Source organism: Zootoca vivipara, chromosome 1 (assembly GCF_963506605.1).
Source record: "Zootoca vivipara chromosome 1, rZooViv1.1, whole genome shotgun sequence".
NCBI lineage: Eukaryota > Metazoa > Chordata > Lepidosauria > Squamata > Lacertidae > Zootoca > Zootoca vivipara.
In genome coordinates this window covers 63,341,451-63,363,385 of record NC_083276.1, presented here as the reverse complement: position 1 = coordinate 63,363,385, position 21,935 = coordinate 63,341,451, and the positions used below count along the sequence as shown (strand labels likewise).

The 21,935-nt window shown below is 38.2% G+C and overlaps 1 protein-coding gene across 1 annotated transcript in view; it reads left to right on the top strand.

Moving 5' to 3' along the window:
- DCDC1 (doublecortin domain containing 1) overlaps positions 1 to 21,703 on the top strand; it is a 236,116-nt gene extending 214,413 nt beyond the window's left edge. The window contains exons 28-40 of the mRNA XM_060275323.1: positions 246 to 360; positions 1,881 to 2,051; positions 3,252 to 3,437; positions 5,442 to 5,645; positions 7,150 to 7,357; positions 9,374 to 9,523; positions 10,300 to 10,401; positions 11,530 to 11,666; positions 13,094 to 13,273; positions 14,053 to 14,203; positions 14,581 to 14,690; positions 18,600 to 18,662; positions 19,501 to 21,703. Of these exons, the coding sequence (XP_060131306.1) occupies positions 246 to 360; positions 1,881 to 2,051; positions 3,252 to 3,437; positions 5,442 to 5,645; positions 7,150 to 7,357; positions 9,374 to 9,523; positions 10,300 to 10,401; positions 11,530 to 11,666; positions 13,094 to 13,273; positions 14,053 to 14,203; positions 14,581 to 14,690; positions 18,600 to 18,662 (1,777 nt within the window). The 3' untranslated portion in view covers positions 19,501 to 21,703. The remainder of the gene's footprint in view (positions 1 to 245; positions 361 to 1,880; positions 2,052 to 3,251; positions 3,438 to 5,441; positions 5,646 to 7,149; positions 7,358 to 9,373; positions 9,524 to 10,299; positions 10,402 to 11,529; positions 11,667 to 13,093; positions 13,274 to 14,052; positions 14,204 to 14,580; positions 14,691 to 18,599; positions 18,663 to 19,500) is intronic.
- Positions 21,704 to 21,935: the final 232 nt, after the last annotated feature.

Sequence of the window (21,935 nt, the reverse complement as noted above, 5' to 3'; positions counted from 1 at the left end):
AGAAACAATAGGAAGTCCCTTTAGGTCACACTCTGGGGATGAGGGTGAGCAAGCCCTAAGACTCGCTGCACTCTGTGGCATTAAAATGTCCGTGCAGCGCTTTGTGTAGAACCAGTTCAATGTTATTACTTAAAAATATATCTTTAGAAGAATCTAAAAGTGAGATATACATTTAGCAAGGAAAAATCTTTATTTTTTTTAAAAAAAACTGTCTTCTGATTTCCACCTGACTTTTCTGTTCCTAGGACATTTCATCTTGTGCTGGACCCACAATTAGTGCTAGCGGTATCAATGCCCAGCATACTCAATGGGTATCCAAAGACTCCTCTGGAAATTCAAGGGTGTCCTGTTGTCCTTCAGGTAAAACTGTTTGTGTGCTTATATAGTTTTACACTGCTTACAGTATATGCTAAAGTGGTTTCTAAGTAGTTTACAACTATAAAATGAACTTATAATTAACAATGACATTAAAACATTCTTAATTAAAATATACAATGAAACAACAATAATCAACTCACTTGGAAATGGTTAAAACAATAACATCAGAAGTTCAGTTCAAGGGAGGAATGCTTGCCTAAACAGGTGTGTTCACATAATAGCAACTCTGATGGGGTCTTCTGCATTTCAACAGGGAGGGTATTCTGTAACATTCACCTTTTGTTGTTGTTGTTGTTTAGTCATTTAGTCATGTCCGACTCTTCATGACCCCATGGACCAGAGCACGCCAGGCACTCCTGTTTTCCACTGCCTCCCGCAGTTTGGTCAGACTCATGTTGGTAGCTTTGAGAACACTGTCCAACCATCTCATCCTCTGCCATCCCCTTCTCCTAGTGCCCTCAATCTTTCCCAACATCAGGGTCTTTTCCAGTGAGTCTTCTCTTCTCATGAGGTGGCCAAAGTATTGGAGCCTCAGCTTCATCTTATCTTACCATTCACCTTACCAGGTTTCATTAATTTTCACCTTACCAGGTTTCATTAGGTGATCATAGTGCCCTTACTGTGCTGGGAAGAAGATAGTTTTTCAGGTAACCTGGTTCAGAGTTATTTAGGGCTTCGTATTTAAGCAGCCGAACCTTAAAACTGGCTCAGTGGCTTGCAGATCCCTCAGCACTAGCATGATACATCTGATAAGGAACACCAGTCATTACCTGAGCTGCAGCATTCTGCATCAGCTGCAGCCTCAAGACCATCTGCAAGGAAAGCCCCACATAGAATATATTGCAATAGTCCAGGCATGAGGTCACCAATGCATGTGTCACAGTGGCCAAGTGATCCTTGTCCAGAAAGGGTGCAGTTAACTGCAAAGGCAGCAAGGAGGTCAGGCTGAAATCACATGATTCACATACCTTGCCCAAACCAGTGTTAACCATTTTGTGTGACAAAATGTGCTGTTGAAATGGAGGAAAAAGTGTCAGCTGCTGGCTTTAATGGCTTGGAGCAGAAGTCTCAATAATTTGGCCTGTCCAGAAGGCTTTTCAAACGTTGAACTTCACCCAAATTTATATGTAGTCATTAATGGCAAACAAAGTTCTCTTTTATTTCAGCTAACCCATATATATATTGACCAAGAAAACTGCTAGAAAGAGGAGGGAACTATATTGTAGAGGTCAGGAGCAGATGTTCCCCAATGTCATGCTTATTATTATTATTAGTGGCAATGACCTAGCAATGAATAAGTTCTGCAAAGGCTATTATAACTGTATGTACAACAAAGCTAAAAACCAGGATGCTGAAGGAGGAGGAGGGGGAGGGGGGAGGCATATATCTTACCAGATAAATCTGAATATTTTAAAACATTTTCTTTAAAAAAAATACCAGTTTGGAGAGAGAAAATGCAAGAAAAATCTTAAAATAGGATGGCCTATTTTATGTTCTCACAGAAACATAAAGTATGTAAAAATGGAGCTGCCAATCAAAGGTGGAATTACACGGAAACTACAAAGGTTATTAGTGCCTTTTACAGCACAACCCTGGATCAAGAAATCACAGCAGCAAATTATTCTTCGATTTGCACATTTTCCGTGGCCAGCACAGAGAAAATAGACCAACCAGTAAGTAATTTTTGTTGTCTGTATAGACTAGAGAAATTTGACTTTGCTAAATCAAAAGAGTGGCTATGTAGACATGTCTAGATGTATCTGTGCACCAATACCCAATAGAAAGAGATAGCAAATATTCCTCTTCTTGTTGTCTGTGTGCTACATAGCAGGTATGTATGGTGAACAGAAGTTACAAGGATAAGGCAGGAATCAGGCTAGTGTAAAATCATGTGATTCATGCACACTCTTAGAAAACACATTGTTTTATGGCACAATAAAGACTAATAAATTTATTATGACAGTTTGATTGTCTTCAGGAAGATTGAAATGCTGGTCAGGGGACATTTCACTACTCCAAAACATATTGTAACTAATATTGAGGTGGTCATCCTTCAACAAACAAATTTAAATGCAGATGGCAATCTGAGAGCGTTCAATGTTATCACATTGTGGATTGAATTGGTGCAGTGGAACTTTAGTTTAGCACACCAGTTGACGTACAAATACCAAAATGTTTGTGTTTTCAGCTATTGTTCCTTGTAAATAGTCACTGTTAATAAGGTAATTATAACCATCTATGCTTTTCTGCATTTCCTTTCCTTCTTTTCCACAGTGGCACCCCATATTTGGAGTGCCCTCTCCAAAAAGGTATGCTTGGCATTGACATTACAGTCTTTGTGGCACCACATTAAGACTTGAAATGAAAAAATGCCCAAGCATTTTAAAGGTGTATGTTACCTCATAATACAATCATGTGCATGTCTACCCAGGAATAAGCCTCATTGAGCTCACTCAGACTTACTCCCAGGTACTCATCCGTTCTATAAATGTGCATTTAAAAACAATAACCAAGAATTCCATTTTAACAAAAATAATATTAACAAAAAGTTACCAGTATAATAAAAATAAATACTTTTTAGGGAAATGTTACCTGCCCCCTGCCCTGCAAAAGAGAGAGAGAGAGAGAGAGAGAGAGAACGAATATGACATCTGTTATTCAAAAACCTGCTGTCTGTATCCAAGTTAGGAAAATATTAAAATGTATTTGTTTATATTTTTTTAATACAAGTACATTTTAGTATTTTCCAAACTTTTTTGGATATAAACAAATTTTTGAATAATAGATGTCATATTGGATCACTGCATTTTTATTATGGGTTCTGCCCACCCCACCCCCCATGTTTAAAGGGTTTCAACCATTGTTATTTATAGGGCTACTATTTTCTTTCACCATGTGGAAAGCAGAAGGTAAAGATATGCTTGGCTTGTGCAAGGACCATAAGAGGAAAGAAGGACCTGAAAAAGTTGCTCCCTGGTACTGTATTCTCCTGTGCCTCTGGTTCTGAGGAAGGAAAGCATTTATCCATCTGGCCCTATAAGTGTCTTGATGTTAACAAGGTTTGTGACAGTGTTCCTGCTTTTCAATGGCACCTCCTGCCATGATATGCATTTAGTGTAATCCACTAGCTGGCAATGTTACAACCTTCTCTTGTAGAGTACTTTGAAACATTGGCAATCTGTATTTCAATCTGGAGATTAAAATGAGATTAGATTCACAATTTTTCTTGCTGGCAAATACTAGACACAGGTTACTATGGAGTTAGGCACTCTGCAGAGGCTTTAGGGCTATTTCACTTTAAGTATAGTTTTAAACATTTTAAAACTTACCCTGGCATTAAAATCAGGTTCTGGAGTTGAATTGTGGATTATGTTAAGATCCTACTTTGATCAAAGCATTGTCTTTTAGCCAAAGTTTCCTATCTAGTAGCTGCTTTCAGACTTTGGAACTTCCTTCCTAGAGAAACAAAATAAAAAAAATTCCTTCCAGCAGCACCTTAAAGACCAACTAAGTTTTTATTTTGGTATGAGCTTTCGTGTGCATTTCTCTATAATACCATTTGTATAATCAGCCACTAACTTCCAGTATTCTAGTTACATGTAGGTAGCCGTGTTGGTCTGCTGTAGTCAAAACCAAATTTAAAAAAAATCCTTCCAGTAGCACCTTAGAGACTAACTAAGTTTGTCATTGGTATGAGCTTTCATATATCTATAGAAGTGTGCATGCACATGAAAGCTCATACCTACCTACCTGTAACTTCCTAGAGAAATTAGACTGTCTCCCTTCTTGTCCTTCTGCCAGCAGGTGAAGACATTCTTGTTAGGAAGTTTTAATGTATTTTTAACCTATGTTGGAAGCCGCCCAGAGTAGCTAGGGAAACCCAGCCAGATGGGCGGGGTACAAATAATAAATTATTATTATTATATTTTTATTGTTTCAGCAGGATTTGGGGAACTGACTTTTTAAGGAAAGAGCTGGTGCTGTGTTGTTTTTATATGGTCTATATTTATTAACACAGGTCATATATGTATTCTATTAATGTTTAATTGTTTTTAGATGATTTTTTTTCTGTTTTTAGCTGTGAGCCATGTTGAGTCCCTGTCAAATTTAAATGCTTTAAATTGTAAGGTATATTTATAGTCAGATTCTCTGAGCAATTCTGTCATTTGCAAGGTTCCCACTAAGTACTGCACTGTATCCAATGAAAAGAACCTTTCACCAAAAGCTTATAAGCCTATTAAAAGTCAACAACATGGAATATGGTTGACAATATGAGCCTTGGGGGCACATATACTGATTGCCAGAACAGCAGAGATATAAACATAACACACAACAAGAAGCTTTTCAGGCCTTACAACAATAAGAAAAGTATATAGAAAATTGTGTTTTGGGGGGTATTCATCTAGATATAAGTGGCAAAATAACAAGCAATTTTTTACTGTGTGAACATTTGAGAAAGAAGGACTTAAAATCCTGGATAGTAGTCTAGGAGTAATTTTCTTTTGAGAGGTAATAGAGCAGTGCGGTATTTCAATATGAGTAGGAAAATGAAAGTACCCCTAAATATTTTCTTATAAAAAAAGCACTGAACGAGGGTGTAACCTTAAATATGTGGGGAGGTTAGCGAAAGCATTTGTTCAGGAGTGTCTGTTCACCAAAGGCCAAATCCAATTCACATTCAGTTTCATATAAAGGGATCACAGAAGTGTGAGGGTTTTTTATTATTAATTTAGTCAATATGTTCAGCTTAATTTTTTTTAACTATTTCATCACTATAACAGTAAGACATCCTATATCTGTGTGTATCCCCAAGGTTCGTTCATTTAATCCTATTGAAGTATATTATGCATATCTCTCAGTAGGATTTGCATAAAAGTTCAGTTTGGTGTCGTGTGTAGTTCACAACTCTGTGCAACTCATAGTGACATATGCAAATAATACAGTCACGTCATCCATTTTCTCACAAGGAACATCACTGAAATCAATGAGTTACCATTTAAAAATTCACTTTAGTGCAACTGTAACAGAAGTCATGATTGCATTTTGTTCCGTTTATCCTAAAGACTGATTTATCCACTTCTGAAGCTGAATCCACCTTACATTATTTAGAAGAATTTCTAGCATCTTTGAGGACAGAAACATCATTGCAAATAATCTCAGAAAAGATGTCTGCAGCTGTAAACCAGAGACCAGTGAAAATAATTGCATACAGAAATGGAGCTGGTTACAGAAATGGGCAGCTTATTGTTGCTAATACATTCCCTATGGTGAGTAGCAATCATCTAGAGATCATCCTAACAGAATTGACCTGGACAAGCAGTAGGTACCAGATCATGGGCAAGAATCTCATACTAACAGCTGAGGAGAGGGGTTAGATGGGGTGTCTTTTTGGTGGAGAATGGTTAACACATCCTTGCCTGGCACAGCTGCTTTGATCAACTATTTTTATTATTTCTCCCACAAGGGAAGGAAATACAATTTTTATTTATTTTACCAGGCACCAAAAAGTTTTGTGTCAGCTCTGACGTGTTCTCTAGTATATGTAAAGAGGCTCATTTAATGTTTTGACAAGTGAGTATAAGCATAAATCATTAAAATGCCCCCGTGTCTTTACCTCATGTTAAATGCTAATGCATATTTGGGGGGGGGGGGGGGAATCTGGTATTGACTTTAACAAAAGGTTTCCATATTGCTGATATCTACAACCGAACCCATTATCCTGTGCATTCAAGGACAAATTAGACATGACCCTAGATGCACCACTTTAAGTTTCATGAGTGTCTTTATTGTTGCAAATAACAGCTGCGAAGGATGAAGGGAGAATGAACTACTAGGACTGGAACTAAAAGGGGTGAGATGGAGCAACTAACCCGTTTTTCCTGCTGTGCCGCCAACAAAAATCCCCCGACATTGTTGTTTGCATTGGGAAGAAAGCTCCCACTGGCATCATTAGCAGCTTTCCATCTAATGCAAATAGCAACTGTGGGGCAGTTTTTGTTGGCACCCCCTTTGTTGTTAAAACCCCCTTTCTTGTATTTCTCGTGCTTTGCAATCTGTTGCTCCTTCCTGAGAGAGGGATGCACAGAGAGCTTAGGGAGCAGCAATCGAACCAATACGATGCTCCTGCCATCAAACCCACAACACACTGAGCTCTCTGTGCCTCACCCTTTTCCTTCTCAGGAATCAGCAGTGCCACCCAGCATTAGGGAGGCAGGTAAGCAATGTGGCCTACCTGCGCCACTTTGCCAACCACTACTGACACAACTTAAAAGTGATGCATTTAGTGCCGCATGTAGTTCGGTCCTCGTTGTATAAAATGTGAGGGCACACAAAGATGCAGAAGTATTGCACTTATAATATCTCCAGCTAAGAATCCAATGACATGAAATGATTAGAACAGGGATCCCCAAACTTGGCCCTCCAGATGTTTTGGGACTACAATTCCCATCCTCCCTAGGTAACAGGACCAGTGGTCAGGGATGATGGGAGTTATAGTCCCAAAACATCTGGAGGGCCAAGTTTGGGGATGCCTGAATTAGAATGTCAGACTAGGACTGAGGTGACCCAGGTTCAAATACCCACTCTGCCAAGAAGCTCTCGGAGTAAACTTGTGCTAGCCTAACTAAGCTACATATCAGGGTAGCTGTGAGGAGAAAAGATGCTGCTTGGAGGAGTATATAACAGAAAGAAAGCTCCGAGCATGGCAATTTTCATTAAATATTTGGAATTAGTAAGCTTAATTATATGTCATTAACTTTTCCCCTTCTGTAGCTGCTTTCTTTATGCACAAGACGACTTGACCTTAACAGGACAGCAAGTAGACTGTACACAAGTGAAGGGACCTTAATTCTTACACTGAAGGATTTAGTCTTGAGCGCTGTAAATGATTATTTCAGAAAGCAGGAGTCTGAAAAACGAGATGAAGGAGCAACTTTTGTTCCTGGCTTTAACGAAAACGCATCTGTGTTGCTTGTGAAAGGTAAAATACCACCCTCAGCAAGTTCCCAATTAAATTTCTCTTTAACTAGTATGTAAATTATTTCACTTCACAGAGCTAACTTTTTTTGTAGTAAAGCTATAGAGAGCCTGTTTGCTGGTATGCTGCCAAGAAATATCTTGGAAATCTCTCACTTTGTTTTCTATTTTCACAAAGAATAATGGCGTCTCATGGAGAAAAGATTAATGTTGGTACACTGTATTTGAACAAATGTTTAATTTTTTTGTTTAACTTTAGAACGCTTCTGCAGGTTCTAATTACCGTAGTAATTTGTACAATACATCTTATCATGAATCTTTAAATGGGCCAAATATTACTTTATATACACATAAATTATGAAAGCATATGGTCAGATGGAAGTTATATATTATATATCTTTTATATATTATTCTTTAAAAAATATTTTTATTGATTTTCCAATATTGTTTCAATAACAGCCTCATTCTAACAATACCAATTTTATCCAATTAATACAATTATTAATGCATTCAAATGTCAAATTATGCAATTTAATTAAACTGGTCCCCTTGCATTCTAGAGTTGATGAGTTCATTCTTCTACCTTTATTCTGCATTCCAAAATTTTAATAATAATAATAATTTCCATTCCATTCAGATATAACAAACCGTTATATAAGAGCTACAATCTTGTGGTTTCTATTTGTGTTGGTATAATAGGTAATTTATAAAGTTTCAAGTGAGGAACTTTAGCTGTAATCCTTATTCTTTCCTATGTGTGACAGTTTTTCCATGATGTTTTCCCATCAATATATGGTATCCTTAATTCCTGCAACTGTTGATGGTTCCTGGCATGCCCCGGGAGAAACTGTTATCTCACAGTTTCCAAAAGTCACTGCATTACTTCATTCCGTGATACAACTTCCAGTAAACAAGCCATCTTCGCCATTTTCCCAGCCTAGGAAGAATGGTCTGAATCCAGACTGCATGCAGATAGTTAATTCAAAAACTTCTGTTCCCACAGCTGGTAGACTCCTTTCCTCCCTGCCACTGATTTATGGTCAATTATCCTTATCTCACACACATTCCTTTGTGGATAATGGAGGTTAGGGAGGATTTTGCTGTATATTTTCAAAGTTTAGCGTTCCCCCCCCCCTCTCAGTTCTTTTCTCTCTCACACACAGTTCCAGTTTTGTTAAATTCCATATTATATTCCAATTTTTTCAACCTCACTTGTGAAGAAAGTTTTAATAAAACTTGCATTCCGGGAAGGGTTGCCATATCATAAATATAGAGAAAAACTTTAACTAAGCAAACTGTAGGCTCCCCCCCCCAATCGTCTCTTTCACCGAATGAAATCCGCTCCTAGTCCAAACCTTTTACATCCTTGTAGCTGGGTTGTTTTCGCAGTTTCTTATCTCATCGTCTCTGGCACGAGCCTGTAGTTTACTTCAATTACAATCCAATTAACAGGATAACCTGTGCTTCCAGGAATGGGATCGGGAGGGGGGGGGAGTCATGGCATCTGGAGTGCTCTGTGCACCCAATGCCTTTGCCTGCCCTCGCATTCCATGGGGAAGTGAGTGCCAGACCGCCAGACAAACTGTGGGTGGGAGCCTGGTCTTTCTTCCAACCGAAGATGAAAGCAGATAATGAAATTCCCCCATCATTATCTGATTATCTCTGTCTGTCTCTCTCCCATGGTATTGGGAGAGACTCACTCGGCCCCCTACTTGCCTGGTTATTACAAGATCTTGTGAGATCTCAGGTGGTCCCTTCCAACAGTTTCCCCCTGTTCTCCACACACAAAGATGCAACTGCATGACTAAAACAAGTGTAAGTTGTGTGTCTACTGTATATTCAAAGATCTAAATTTCATAATTATCTAAGAGTGGGTGCCCAATACAAGTAGGCTTGTATCTCCAGGAATAGCTAGGAAAAGAGAAATAAAAGCAAGATGTGTTATGATCTGAGATTTTTAAAAGATGACAAAATGACACCAAAACCTCAATCCTATAACTCTCTTTCTCTCTCTCCAAAGAGTCAGAGGAGAAAATGAACACCAAGTCTATACCATCAGTGATGACTCCCGATAGTTTGACCTTGGTTGATGATTTTTTGCTCACCATCATTCTTAGAAATCCAGTTGAGGTCTGGGTTTCCACTGGAGAACCTTTCTTGCCTTTGGATAGTAAGTCATGGGGGGAAATGAAATTTTTTATTGTTACAGCAGCACCTAAACTGGGGAAATTGTTATGCTGATATATCAATATTGGCTAGGATCCACGGGGCTACTTTTCTTGACTATGCTTGGTTTCTGGTTCCTTTCCATTGAATGCCGGACCACCCCTTAATACAAACTGTCTATGAAACTGGTTCAAAGTGGTTTGCAATGCAGGCTGTGTACATTCTGTTCAAGAAGCCCTCTTGGGCACACAAAACTAGTTTCACAGTTGGGATCCAAAAAACCATAACTCTGTAAAATGAGAAATAATAAACATGCTATTATCATGGACAAAAATACTACTGTTGCAAATCATTTTATTAAATATATATTTAAAAAACTTTTATTACTGTCATACCAATTGTATGAATGTCCTCATAGAAGTAAGCCCCCCTCAGTTCAGCAGACCCAATTCCATATAAGTATGAATAGGATTGCACTATTAAAGTGGTGCTTAATTTTTAAATGTAGTAGTCTGCTTTTTCATTCCATACATATTCTACAGAGACTTTCCTAAGCTTTACAGTATTTTCAGAGAGAGTTCCTTATGAAGAAGCTTACCTTTTAATAACATGTTTATAATTGGATCTATTTAACTTGCTAACAGTTTCTAGTTCTTTAAAAAAAACTATTTGCTGAAACAGATCCAATTATGCTAACTGTTAATCTTTAAAGACCTGCAGGTACAAAATCACTATGAGACAAACTGTCGTCAAAATAATGTGTATCTTGCTTTATTACAGCTTTGCAAAATGCAGAGAGGGAAGGACGACAAAAATGGTCAGAGAAAGATAAAATTCTGGCAGACCTAGATGCAATGAAGCACAAAATGAGACAACTACAAGGTCAGTATCTCAGAATTCGGGGTCAATGGCAGAATTCACTGTTATCATGTTCTCTTCCCACAACATAATAAATAAGCACATTTAGCTTTATATTATCCCGCATGGGGTCCATCCACAAAGCGCTTCTTTCTCAGGTGGTTCACTCTGGGCTATATATGCACATTATTTATTATTGTTCTTTTCCGTTTGAGGCATTAAACTAGCATTCCCGGAAGGATAACATAGTGTAGGATTTCCTATGCCCATACTAGTCTTTCCATCATGTGTACTGTGTAGTCTGGGCTTGGCCTGCAGTTCCCAAATCAGGGCTTTTGATGGTCATGGAATTAGCACAGTATAGTATGATTTGCAAGAAGTAAGACCAGGTACCTACCCCAATGACTAAAATTAAAACTTTGTGAGTACATTTGAACTGGAGTTTTCAGAAGGGATCATCCATACATATTTCATTCAGATTTTCACTTGATAAATCTATATTGTTACTTTATAAACTGTTTCTGAACATATGGATGCAATGTTTCTGCCTCATCTCTACTGAAGAATACATTGAGTTAGGGGGGAAATGTTTTCTCAAATACATAGTCTTGTCCATATTGTTGACATAGAACATCATATTTTATATTATTCCTCTATAATTTGCTCTAGCTAATCTTAGCCACCCTGTGCACTTATTTATGAGGACAATAATTTAAAGCCTGAATGATCATCTGATGTTGTTGCTTTGACACCCCCCCCCCCAACCATTTTTAGAGGGAAGCTAAAATATACTGTATGTCATTATCACTATGTGATAATTATATCATTGGGTTTAATTAAGCTTCACCCAGTAACTGTAGTTCTCTACCCTAGAATCTGGTTAGAAAACCTGTAATCCATAGATCTTAAATGGCAAGTTAGCATGAAAGTATGTGGGTCGGTGAGATATATAACAATAGACTATGAAGATAAATCCAAAAATTACTTCCTCTAGAGCTTTTCCGTCACCACCTCTTCCCTGCTGCATCTCATCACTCCTGTCAGAAAAAACTTGCTGGAGCATCAAAAAGCCAACAGAGGACTTAGAGCCATTCAAATAAAACACTCTTATTTATTAAAAAAAAATAACTCTTTGGGCCATCCTTGTTTTAGGGCGACGCATAGCAAAATCTAAAGCAGCCAGTTTGGTGCCCACTAAGAGCCCCCTCCAGCCAGTGGTTGTAGAAGGAGGCTGGACTGAGGAAACTCAAGAAGAGATGAGGCTCATGGAAACTATACAACATACAGAGGTATGAAATGCACTTTCTGCTGGGTAGTTTGACTGACAGCTAAGGCTGTCACATTCTACCAACATAAAAATTATGTAGTAACTACTTGAACCAACTATTCATTCAAACTACAGCTCCTATGTTTAGGAGCAAGGTGAGAGTGGAAATGTTCATACTTTTACATGGGAAGAGATGAAGAAATAAGAGCAGAATTGCTCTAGGCAGAGAAATTGGCTTCTTTGCCAAATATTTTGGCTACCATTTTTAACTTCTCACAAATATCCAAATGATTCCTGAGAGGAGTGAAATTTACCTGCCACTGCTATGAGATTGCAGTTTTACCAGCAAGTTACTGAAGTGAGTTCAACATTCATTCCCAAAGGGATACGCTGTTCTTCAGACAGTAAAGTGGTTTCTGACTTCAACACGAAATCACTGTCGAACAGAGCAATGTATAACATTTCTCTGAAGTATTCTAAAGTACAGAACTATGAATGTAAGTTGAATGTACTTAATAAAGCATAGTACTGTATATACTTAAAACAGATAAGAAATAGCTTATTTAATCATTATTAATTTATTTAAATATTTAAATACCAGCTTCTATGAAAACATCTTAAGGTAGTTTACAGTAAAACCCATTGAAATACAATAACAACAAGGCCTGATTCACACATCATGCTAAACCATAGTTAATGGTTAACTCGGTTTAACATTAACGAGTCCCCAGTCAAAAGTCTCCACTTCACTCCTTTCACTCCTGGTTGCTCCATGTCAACAGCAACAAACCACAAACTTTGCCTTATTGCGTCATCCTAGGCATGTGATTTGATTCTCACCAAGCAAATCACAAGCAGTAGCCAAGGTTTCTTCTTGCCTTAAAGGTAAAGGTAAAGGGACCCCTGACCATTAGGTCCAGTTGTGGACGACTCTGGGGTTGCGGCACTCATCTCGCTTTACTGGCCGAGGGAGCCAGCGTACAGCTTCCAGGTCATGTGGCCAGCATGACTAAGCTGCTTCTGGCAAACCAGAGCAGCACACAGAAATGCCGTTTACCTTCCCACCGGAGTGGTACCTATTTATCTACTTGTACTTTGATGTGCTTTCGAACTGCTAGGTTGGCAGGAGCTGGGACCGAGCAATGGGAGCTCACCCTGTCACAGGGATTCAAACCGCCGACCTTCTGATCGGCAGGTCCTAGGCTCTGTGGTTTAACCCACAGCACCACCCGTGTTCTTGCCTTACCACTCACTGTTTGGGAGAAACAAACCACAAGGCCAGTCTTGGATGGTATTACTATGGTTTAATATGGTGGGTGAATATATGAAAGCAGTCAATGCAAATGTTACAACAAATGACTGGAATCAATAGTCAGCAACATCTTCAGTAATAGCACTATTTTAAATATATTAACACACATGAACTTCATGACTTGTGTTTCATATTAGATGCACCTTTCAGAGCTTCAAGCATTACAATTCAAAAGAAGTTCTCAATTTTCTCCTAAACTACTGGTGAAAAGTCACAGAGAGCTCTACAAGCAGCCAACAACTAAAAGAGTGTGGGCTTATGTGAATGGATTTACACCTGAGCAAGGAGCTCATGCCTGGGGGAAAACAATCGCAGAGGTAAAGCAGAAGAAATCTCTCATTCAAAATAGTGCTTCTAAAGACCATTGTATTTATTGCCCACAAACCCAGGAATGAAAATGTGAGACATGGATGGAGTTTAAGGTCACAAATTTATTAGAGCCAAGAATCTTCAACAAAATAAGATACAAATATGTTGAGCCATCAAATCTGCACATTGGCTATTTCCCCCCAATATACGGAGCATCTTGGACATATTCAGTACTTTCTAATGCATCTCCCATTTTGTTTTATTCCATCCCATGCAAATTGTGAGATCTCAATCCAGTTCTTGACTCTCAGGCAAAAGAAAGTTTGGGTCCTATTCTACTAAGTTGTTGTGCTAGTGAAAGGCCACACAACAATTCCTGCTAGAACAACAGGACCTGCTCTTCTTCCCATGTCAGCCCCCATGCCCTCCCCAAATCTTCTCAGGAGGGTTGGGAGTACCCCCACAACAGAAACAGAGGGAAGAGAGGGGAGGTTGTTCTGGAAAGCATAAATCCTTGTGCTAATGAAACGATCACCTTAGCATGGCGTTGAATTTCATGCTTTGTCAATAGTAACAATAATAACAAAAATAATAGGAATAATAATAATAGGAATTCAAGACCATGGCCAACATACTGTATATGCATAACACTTGCCTTGAAATTAGCCTTACTTGGTATGCACCTCTGTTCTCACTAAGGAATCGGAAGCCAGTATTTTCTAACCTGCAAGCTGAACTTGCAAACCAACATAGACCATTGAATACTAATGCAGTTTTTATGTTTCAGCTACTTGACAGTTGTACAACTCAGCTAAAAATGCCACAACCTGCAAAGACATTGTACACACCTGATGGTGAGCAGCTGCAGGCATGGGATGAAATAGAAAGAGACATGATTGTGTGTGTTTCCACAGGCCATCCCTTTATGAGCAGAAAAGGTAGATCTTCTGAAGGATATTTTTGTAGATAAGAGATATGTCTTATGTTTCTAAGAGGTGGGTGGGCTGATGAAGTTACCCCTTTGTCTGATCAAGAAGTCTGGAAGTCTGGAAGGCAGCCATGGCCAGATGTGATTAGCTAAACTCTCCCTGGCCACGGTGGATATACACCTGATGATATAGATATAGATATACGGTAATTCTAAACTAGAATCACCCAACCCTATTTCCATATCCAACTATTCTAATAACTTGTCCATATACGAATATAAGACTTGAAACTTATCACAGTAACAGCTTAAATTATACATCTATGTTTTGTAAGAGATTGGTAGAGAAATAATTTTCATAATGGAATTTTAAAACTCTTGTTTCAGCCATGAAACATGAATTGGAAGTTAGAGCTATTTATGCCAGAATTCGGAAACAGCACGGTCCAGAATCTACCAACATTATTGTCTCACCATCAGAAAAAGTTACTGGGAAGGTTGTATCATAAAATATAACTAATAGTACTGCATACTATATAATTGGCTGTAAATTACGTTGTATTGCTAGTAGTCATTGATAGCCTTATCTTCCATGAATTTATTTTATTCTTTTTTAAAGTCAACCGAGTCAGTGGCCATCATTGCCTCCTGTTAGAGTGAATTCCATGGTTAAGTATGTGCTGTTTCAAAAAGTAATTCCTTCAATCTGTCCTTCCTTCAGTCTGTCCTGAATCTTCCTACTTTCAGCTTAATTGGATGTCTCTTTGTTCTAGTTTTACCAGAAATGGAGAAAATCTCTCTATTCACTTTCTCCACACCTCTATCATGTCATGCCTCACTCGTCTTTTCTCTAAGCAAAAAAGCTCCTAATGTTTTGACTTTTGCACATAGGGGAGTTGCTCCAACCCTTTGATCATTTTGCTTGCCCTCTTTTCCTACCTTTTCCAGCTCCACAGTCCCCTTTTTGAGGCAGAGGCAACCAGAATTCTATGCAGTCTTCCGAGTGTGGTCTCGCCACAGCCATAAATGCAACACAGTTATTAGCAGATGGTGCAGAAGGCTCTTTGCTGAACCTGATTAAGGATTTCCCTTATGTCACTTCTGTTGTGAAGGAGATCTCATTGGGAGTAAATCATAGCTAGGAACTCCATTTCTAGAGCAGTTTTAAATATTTTAAAATAATTGGACAGAAACTGTATCTTCACTCAAAGAAAAAGAATCAAGGGAGAACAAATGTCTAAAGTTAATTGTTGCAGGACTGCCAAAGCCACTAGAGGGGGAGTTTATTTCACTGACTTACTAGGGAATTTTTTTTTAAGACAAGTGATTATACAAATAGAGAATCTTTGAACAAAATTCTTTGTCCCTGACATTGTTGGTTAATATTTGTTGCCGATAGCAAAAAGAAGAATTTTACCCATAAGAAGTTCACAGTTAGTTCCATGTGGGTAATTGGAAGGGGGGGACTTTCTTTACATCATTCCTGACAAATAGCTCTTACCGAGCTACAATCTACTCTCATAATTGTGTTCAGTGTGTAAGAAACTTCATCCTGTAAACCACTTTAGGATACTTTACGTATAGTAAGCCATATATAAACTGACTAAATAAAATAATAAATAAAAATGATAGACTAGCTACAAAATAACTTTAGCAAGCCAGTACCTCCTCATTGTAAAATATGTCTAACTTCATTTTTCTATAAGCTGAATAATATATTATTTTCATAAATTAAATATGTGACTAAGCGACAATTCAGTTATTAGAATTTTGCATGGATTATTTACAATATCCTGTTCATGGAAAAATGTGTGCTATGGTAATACACAAGAATGATGACTGATTCACATAGCCTTTTTTTAAAAAAAAAAAAAGTGGTGAATTGGTGAAACCATACATGTGGCCAATCTTCTGAGTGCTCTGATATGTGTTGATATTTACAGCTTGCTAACCTTGGAAACTTTCAGGTGAAACATGATCTTAACACATGTGAGTTGTTTATTGAGGTATTTATATCACCACTGTATCAGATTTGTGCCATCACTCATCCCTAACAGATCTGTCCAATTCGAAGAGTATTTTGGAGTTCAAAACATTTTCATGGCTCTGTTGTTGCGTTGGTCCCTTAAATTAAATTATTCACACAATGTATTTTCCCATTCACACAGGGACTAAAATCACTCTTGCGTCTTGAAATGTAACCTAGTCACTAAATAGGTCAGTCCTGTCAAGTAAATTTAGTACTTGCTCTTACCAATGCATCTTTTAAAAATATTATCATAGATAGGGCTGCTTGATAAGAATTGAATACCATTCAATTATCTAAATACCTGGTTATATCAAATGTCTTCTAGCCTCCCCAATTTTAATAAAGTTAGTAATTTCCAGTCATTGTACCTTATTGATTTGAATCAATTATTTCATTCCCCCTGCCTTTAATATCAGCAGGACTCCTTTTTATCATTAAGCTGAAGTGCCACCAAACATCTCTGATCCTGGCAGCTTTCTCTGAGAAATGTAATTTCTGCTGCTATGGAAACATTAAGGTGATGCAAATAAAATAAGGAGTGACAGACCAATGACCATACTATGTGCAGAGTGTCCTCTGGAGAACTCTGCCAGTCTGCACATCTCATAGGAAATTTTTTCCTTAAACAGTTTTTTAAAATCCGTAATTAAAATGTTGACTTAATAGAGTTTTATTGCATGTTGTTTTAAAAACAAAACAAAAACAATTGACTCTGTGACTGTTTTCCTTTCTTCTTCCTTGTCTACATCACTGCTAGCATTGTTTTGTTAGAAATTGATTGTGTTGAACTAGTAGAGTCTCACCTCACTTCTGGTTTTAAATTCCAACTAAAAAATGTGGATCTATTTTGTTTCTTCAACAGCATTGAAAAAGAACTTTGCCTTGGTTAACAACTTTGTCAATTGTGGGCCAAACAATTGATGATGTTAATGGCATGGTTTGCCTCTGAGTGCAATGCAGGGACCCTATCCAAAGCTGAACCATGGCATGGAGTTAGGGAGACTGCAACCCTGGGTTCCTCATGTGGTCTCACTCTCAGTCAGGGGTCCCATGGCTGCTATTTGCATGAGAGTTCCCCACCCCATGCAAACAGCAGTTGTGGAGGGCCCAATCTTGATTGGGACTGGAGGGCAAAAGGTTAAAGCTCTCCAAGCATTCACATTACACACTGGCTATTTGTGAAAGAAAAATGCCGCTCTCAAGGGATAATCACATTATTTACATCATGTGTAAAAGGTATATACATATTTACGGATTAAACAAACAAAAAGGAAACAGATGCATGCAACTATAGCCAATTGAGCCCCATATTCCTGGTCTTGAGAGCCTTGTTCTTCCATCACCTTCACCATGCTGAGGTCACATGCACCATGTTATTATCAGATCTGCTGGCCTTCATATTCCTGTGTCTCTGTACTAGTCCCTATACCCCTGCACAGTAGAAAGTAGACCTCATCCAATGCCAGTTCCATTGCATTCAGCATGCTGGAGCATCAGAGAATGTGAGAGGGGGCCCACCACTCCCTCCTCCTCCTCCTCCTCCTTTCTTTCCATTCTCTGCAACACCAGAGACTATGCCACTTGTCCCCTTTTCACATCTCTGAGTCTATTTTACAAGGTACAGCAAGCTGCAGACAGAGTAAGAGATTAATAAAGAGCATCAGCAAGTGGAATCAAGAAATGTTCTTGATTATTTTAATGGCAGAATGAGGGTGATTGCAGGCCCTGTAGCTGAGGCTATTTATTTTGGATAATCTCTGGATAGGCTATTAATGGGGGAATAAATGGATGTGTATGAGAGTGAGAGATAGAGGCAAAGAGAAAAAAAAATAGGAGGGGTGACTTGGGGATGGCTCTGAGATTGTCCACTTTTGATTTTCAAGCACTGGTAGTATGTGTCCCAAAGTACTTTTCCTCAATGGAATGAGGCTCTCAACTTAAAAAGGTTGTCTCTGTCCTAGAAGACTGTAAAACCAGGAAGACACTTGAGTTACTGGAGGTCCATCATATGAAGCTGGTTAGCTTGGTGGATCAGAAGTTGCTGTACTTTGTCTCTCTGTATGTGGAAGCTCTGTATTAAGTCATGTTGTGAATTCATTCAAGCATTCAAAACATGCAGGGCAGAAGAAGTGCAAGTAAGGCTAAGCACACTGGAGAATTTAATGTCTTATGTTCCCTTGAAAAAGCTCAGTGTGCAAAAATGACCCTGGGAGGAAATGCTTTAAATAAAAAATTACTGTAGAATATGTAGCAGAATAGTTTTAGACAGTATGACAGTATGACTGAAGTCTTGGCAACATCATGATTCCTGTGAAGTTCTTTTTTAAAAAAATAATAATGCAGCAATATTAATAGTGACTTTTAAATATATGTACAGGTCAACACAATTAGCAGTCTTCTGGCTCTTACATGCAGTACTGATCAGCATTCCACCGACTAGGTAAGTAGTCACTGATGTTAAAAAAAAAAAATCTAGTTACTTTAGCCAGTGCCAACTCAGACTCATGAGGAATTCCATCCCTTTCAATAAATGTCACTAAATCACAAGTAAATGTTCTCAGAATGCTTTAACTTGCTATTCAATTGATATCACTTGTATTATCCTATAGGTTTTGACCTCTCTATTTCCTAAACAGCACCAGTTTTAAAATCATTCTTTCTTTTGCAATTTCTGTAGTCACCCAAGAGTAACTTCTTCCAATGCGGCCAGTTTGAATTGCATTGGTGGGAAGTGATGTTGCTACTCCCCAATTAAGAGTGTATCATCCTTTAGAGAAGTGACCATTCCTAACCCCACACATTTTCCAGGATAGCTGCATTGGGGGGGGGGTCAGGACAAACATTTAACATATCTTGGCACAACCTGGCATAGAGTCAAGCATGTTTTAAACCATGGTCTTTAATACACTTAATTCTGCTAGTTTGTGACCAGGGTTCATTCTTTCACAGAATGCATGGATCTTGCATTGCAGCAATGCATCAAAAACAATATTGGGGTGGATCTACACAGGGGGGGGACGCTATAAATAATTCAGAAATTAAATTGTTGTAACAAAAGAGGAAAAAATCCTATGTAAAAAATGCATAGAAAATTTGTTTGCTCTCTGGTGCCACCTAGTGTTGCATGTTTATAATACATTCAAAAGTACTTGCTTTAGTTCTGCAGGCCTTTGCTGCTAATGCATTTTAGTGTTGCTAAAATGTATTAGGTTGATATCCAGATTAGTTAACAAATGTTAATGGTTTCAGATACATCCTGTATTTTTCTGTCCCCTCAGTGACCTTTGGAGACTGACAGCCAGAGACTAATCCATGCCAGGCAGACCACAGCTTATGCAGACGATTCTGTTTAATGAATGCCAGGGACTGCAGTCGATGAACAATAGCTCCTTCCCTTTTAGTCTTTATTCAGGATCACATTTTACAGTCGACTCTGTGATCTGTCCCATGATGATGAATTCCAGAGCCTAGAGGCCTATACTCCCAGCCTGGTCAGGATGGCATGGTTGCCCCCTACACAGGTGCCCTCTGTTCAGTTCTGCCCCCAGATGGATCCACCACAGAATTACTTTCTCCCTCCACTATCCCCATCTTCTGCCCATGCATTCTATTTTTATCAAGAATTCAGGAACCAACCCTACTTGAGTGTAGTAAAGTGGGTGGTAATCTATGTATTCACATTGAGTTCTCTGACCACCAGTCCAAAATATATACCATAGTAGTTGAACAATCTCCACCTATTTCTGACTCACAATTTTACGTACATCTGTAAATGCACCGAGCTTTCGCTAACTGGTAATATCTCCCTTAGTTAAGCAGTGAAACCAATAACATTCTCATCCATAAAGTCCTAGCTTAACTCCTGCTTTTACAGCACTGCCTCAAACGAACTGTAAGCACCTCATATAACCATTCAGTGGAATGTGTGCTAGGGAGTTGCGGGTTGGGGAAGTTCAGCTTGCAAGCTGTTCCAGGCCATATACTTGGAACGTAACCTGACCACAGTTAAGTGTCGCTCCAATTTTACAGTTTGCGTGTAAAAAGAGCTATCCACTTTTATTCTTTTGTAAAGTTTTATTTCTTGTAGCTACGGACAATGTTCAATGTCAAAAAGGAGGAACCTGAAATATTAAAGGCGGACAGTGAGTTCCAGAATTAAGCTTTTTGCTGGTTAGCAAATTGCTTTGAGAAATACGGATGTAGGAACACCACAAGAAATAGCTATATTTTCTTTTAATGTTGTTGACCAAAGACGCTCTTACATCTATGGATTTTTCCCAGAATAAAGGCAGAATCTCTCCCAAGTAGTCTATCTCAACTGTGTTTTACATCCCTTTTGCTCTGCTGGAACAGCCAACAGCATTTAACATGACACCTGGTGCTTTTTTTAAGGGAACATCATAACACTTCCTGGTATTTTGCACCATATCATTAAAGATCACTAAACTTCTTCTTTGCTGTTCCTGTCTCTTTTTTAATGTCTGCCTTTTCTTGCTAACAGTAAAGACCAATATTAATGGAAAACCCATTAAAAAAACTATTATCCAATGAAGAAAAAGTGAATGCACTCAAGTGTAAAAGGAAGACTTATCGATCAATTTCCAGCTAAACCTGGCTTGCCTGACACTTTGCAACAGTGGAATGTGTTTTTATTGCATGGCCAGGTAGTTCAGATTTCCGGTCATTTTTAGTAAAGACCCTTTTTATAACGTGGATAAAATTTTATCACAGAGCTATGAAAAGAAAATTAGGCTTCATAACTCACATAGGACCTTGAAGAAACTGCTTCTATAAATTTTTTAAACATTATCAAACTTAATGCACCTGTTCTGACAAATTAGTGTTTATCTTCCCCCTCCCATAATTAACTAACGGATTTGCTTTTTTCTCCTCTCCTTTTTCCCATAAAAGTAGAGATTCTTTGGCTATCGGTGAATATTACCAGAAAACTGAAAGCTCATCTGCAGATTTTAATTAATTGATAATATAAGTTGAATAGATTTTTGTGGTCGTTTCATCAGCATGCCCACACTGGCTTGTGTAAAATGTACAACAACAATATTTCATTGAGTTGACTTTTCTCTGACCTCTGCACAATATACTGGTTTTAGGAAATAAGTTAGTGTGTGCAGCTGTTTTGAATGTACTGGAAATGCTGAGCAAAAAGGAGGTGTATATCTTATGCCAAATGAAATCACCAGAATTTGATGCTGCGTTCTCAGTGGTTTCCAAGCTACATGTATTAGTGACACCTCTCAAAATAAATCAGCAATTTGAAGGTTATGGCTATTTAAAATAACTTTTAGTGCCTCTTAAGTGCTTATGTAATTTTAAGTTATCATTTAAATTACAAACTATTGTTATGTATTTTGAAGATCTATATTTCTGTCTGAATCTTTTGAAACAATTTATAATATTCCAATTACAGTTTGTCATAAAAAAACTATAAAACATTAAAGTTATTTTTAGAGCTATCTCTGGATTCAGTGTCCTTCATGATAAAAAGTTTTGACTGAAACTACATGCATTCAATGATCCATATGATTATAGGGAACAAAAAGGACCCCATTAAATGCAATAGACAGCAGCAATCTGTGCAAGCAAAGGATTTGGCTCTGCCTTTGAAATTAATGGAGGAATTCATTTTACGCAGCTGTGCAACTGAATTTCTGTTCCTGGACTAGAAAAAAAAGCAGTCCAATACAATCTTACA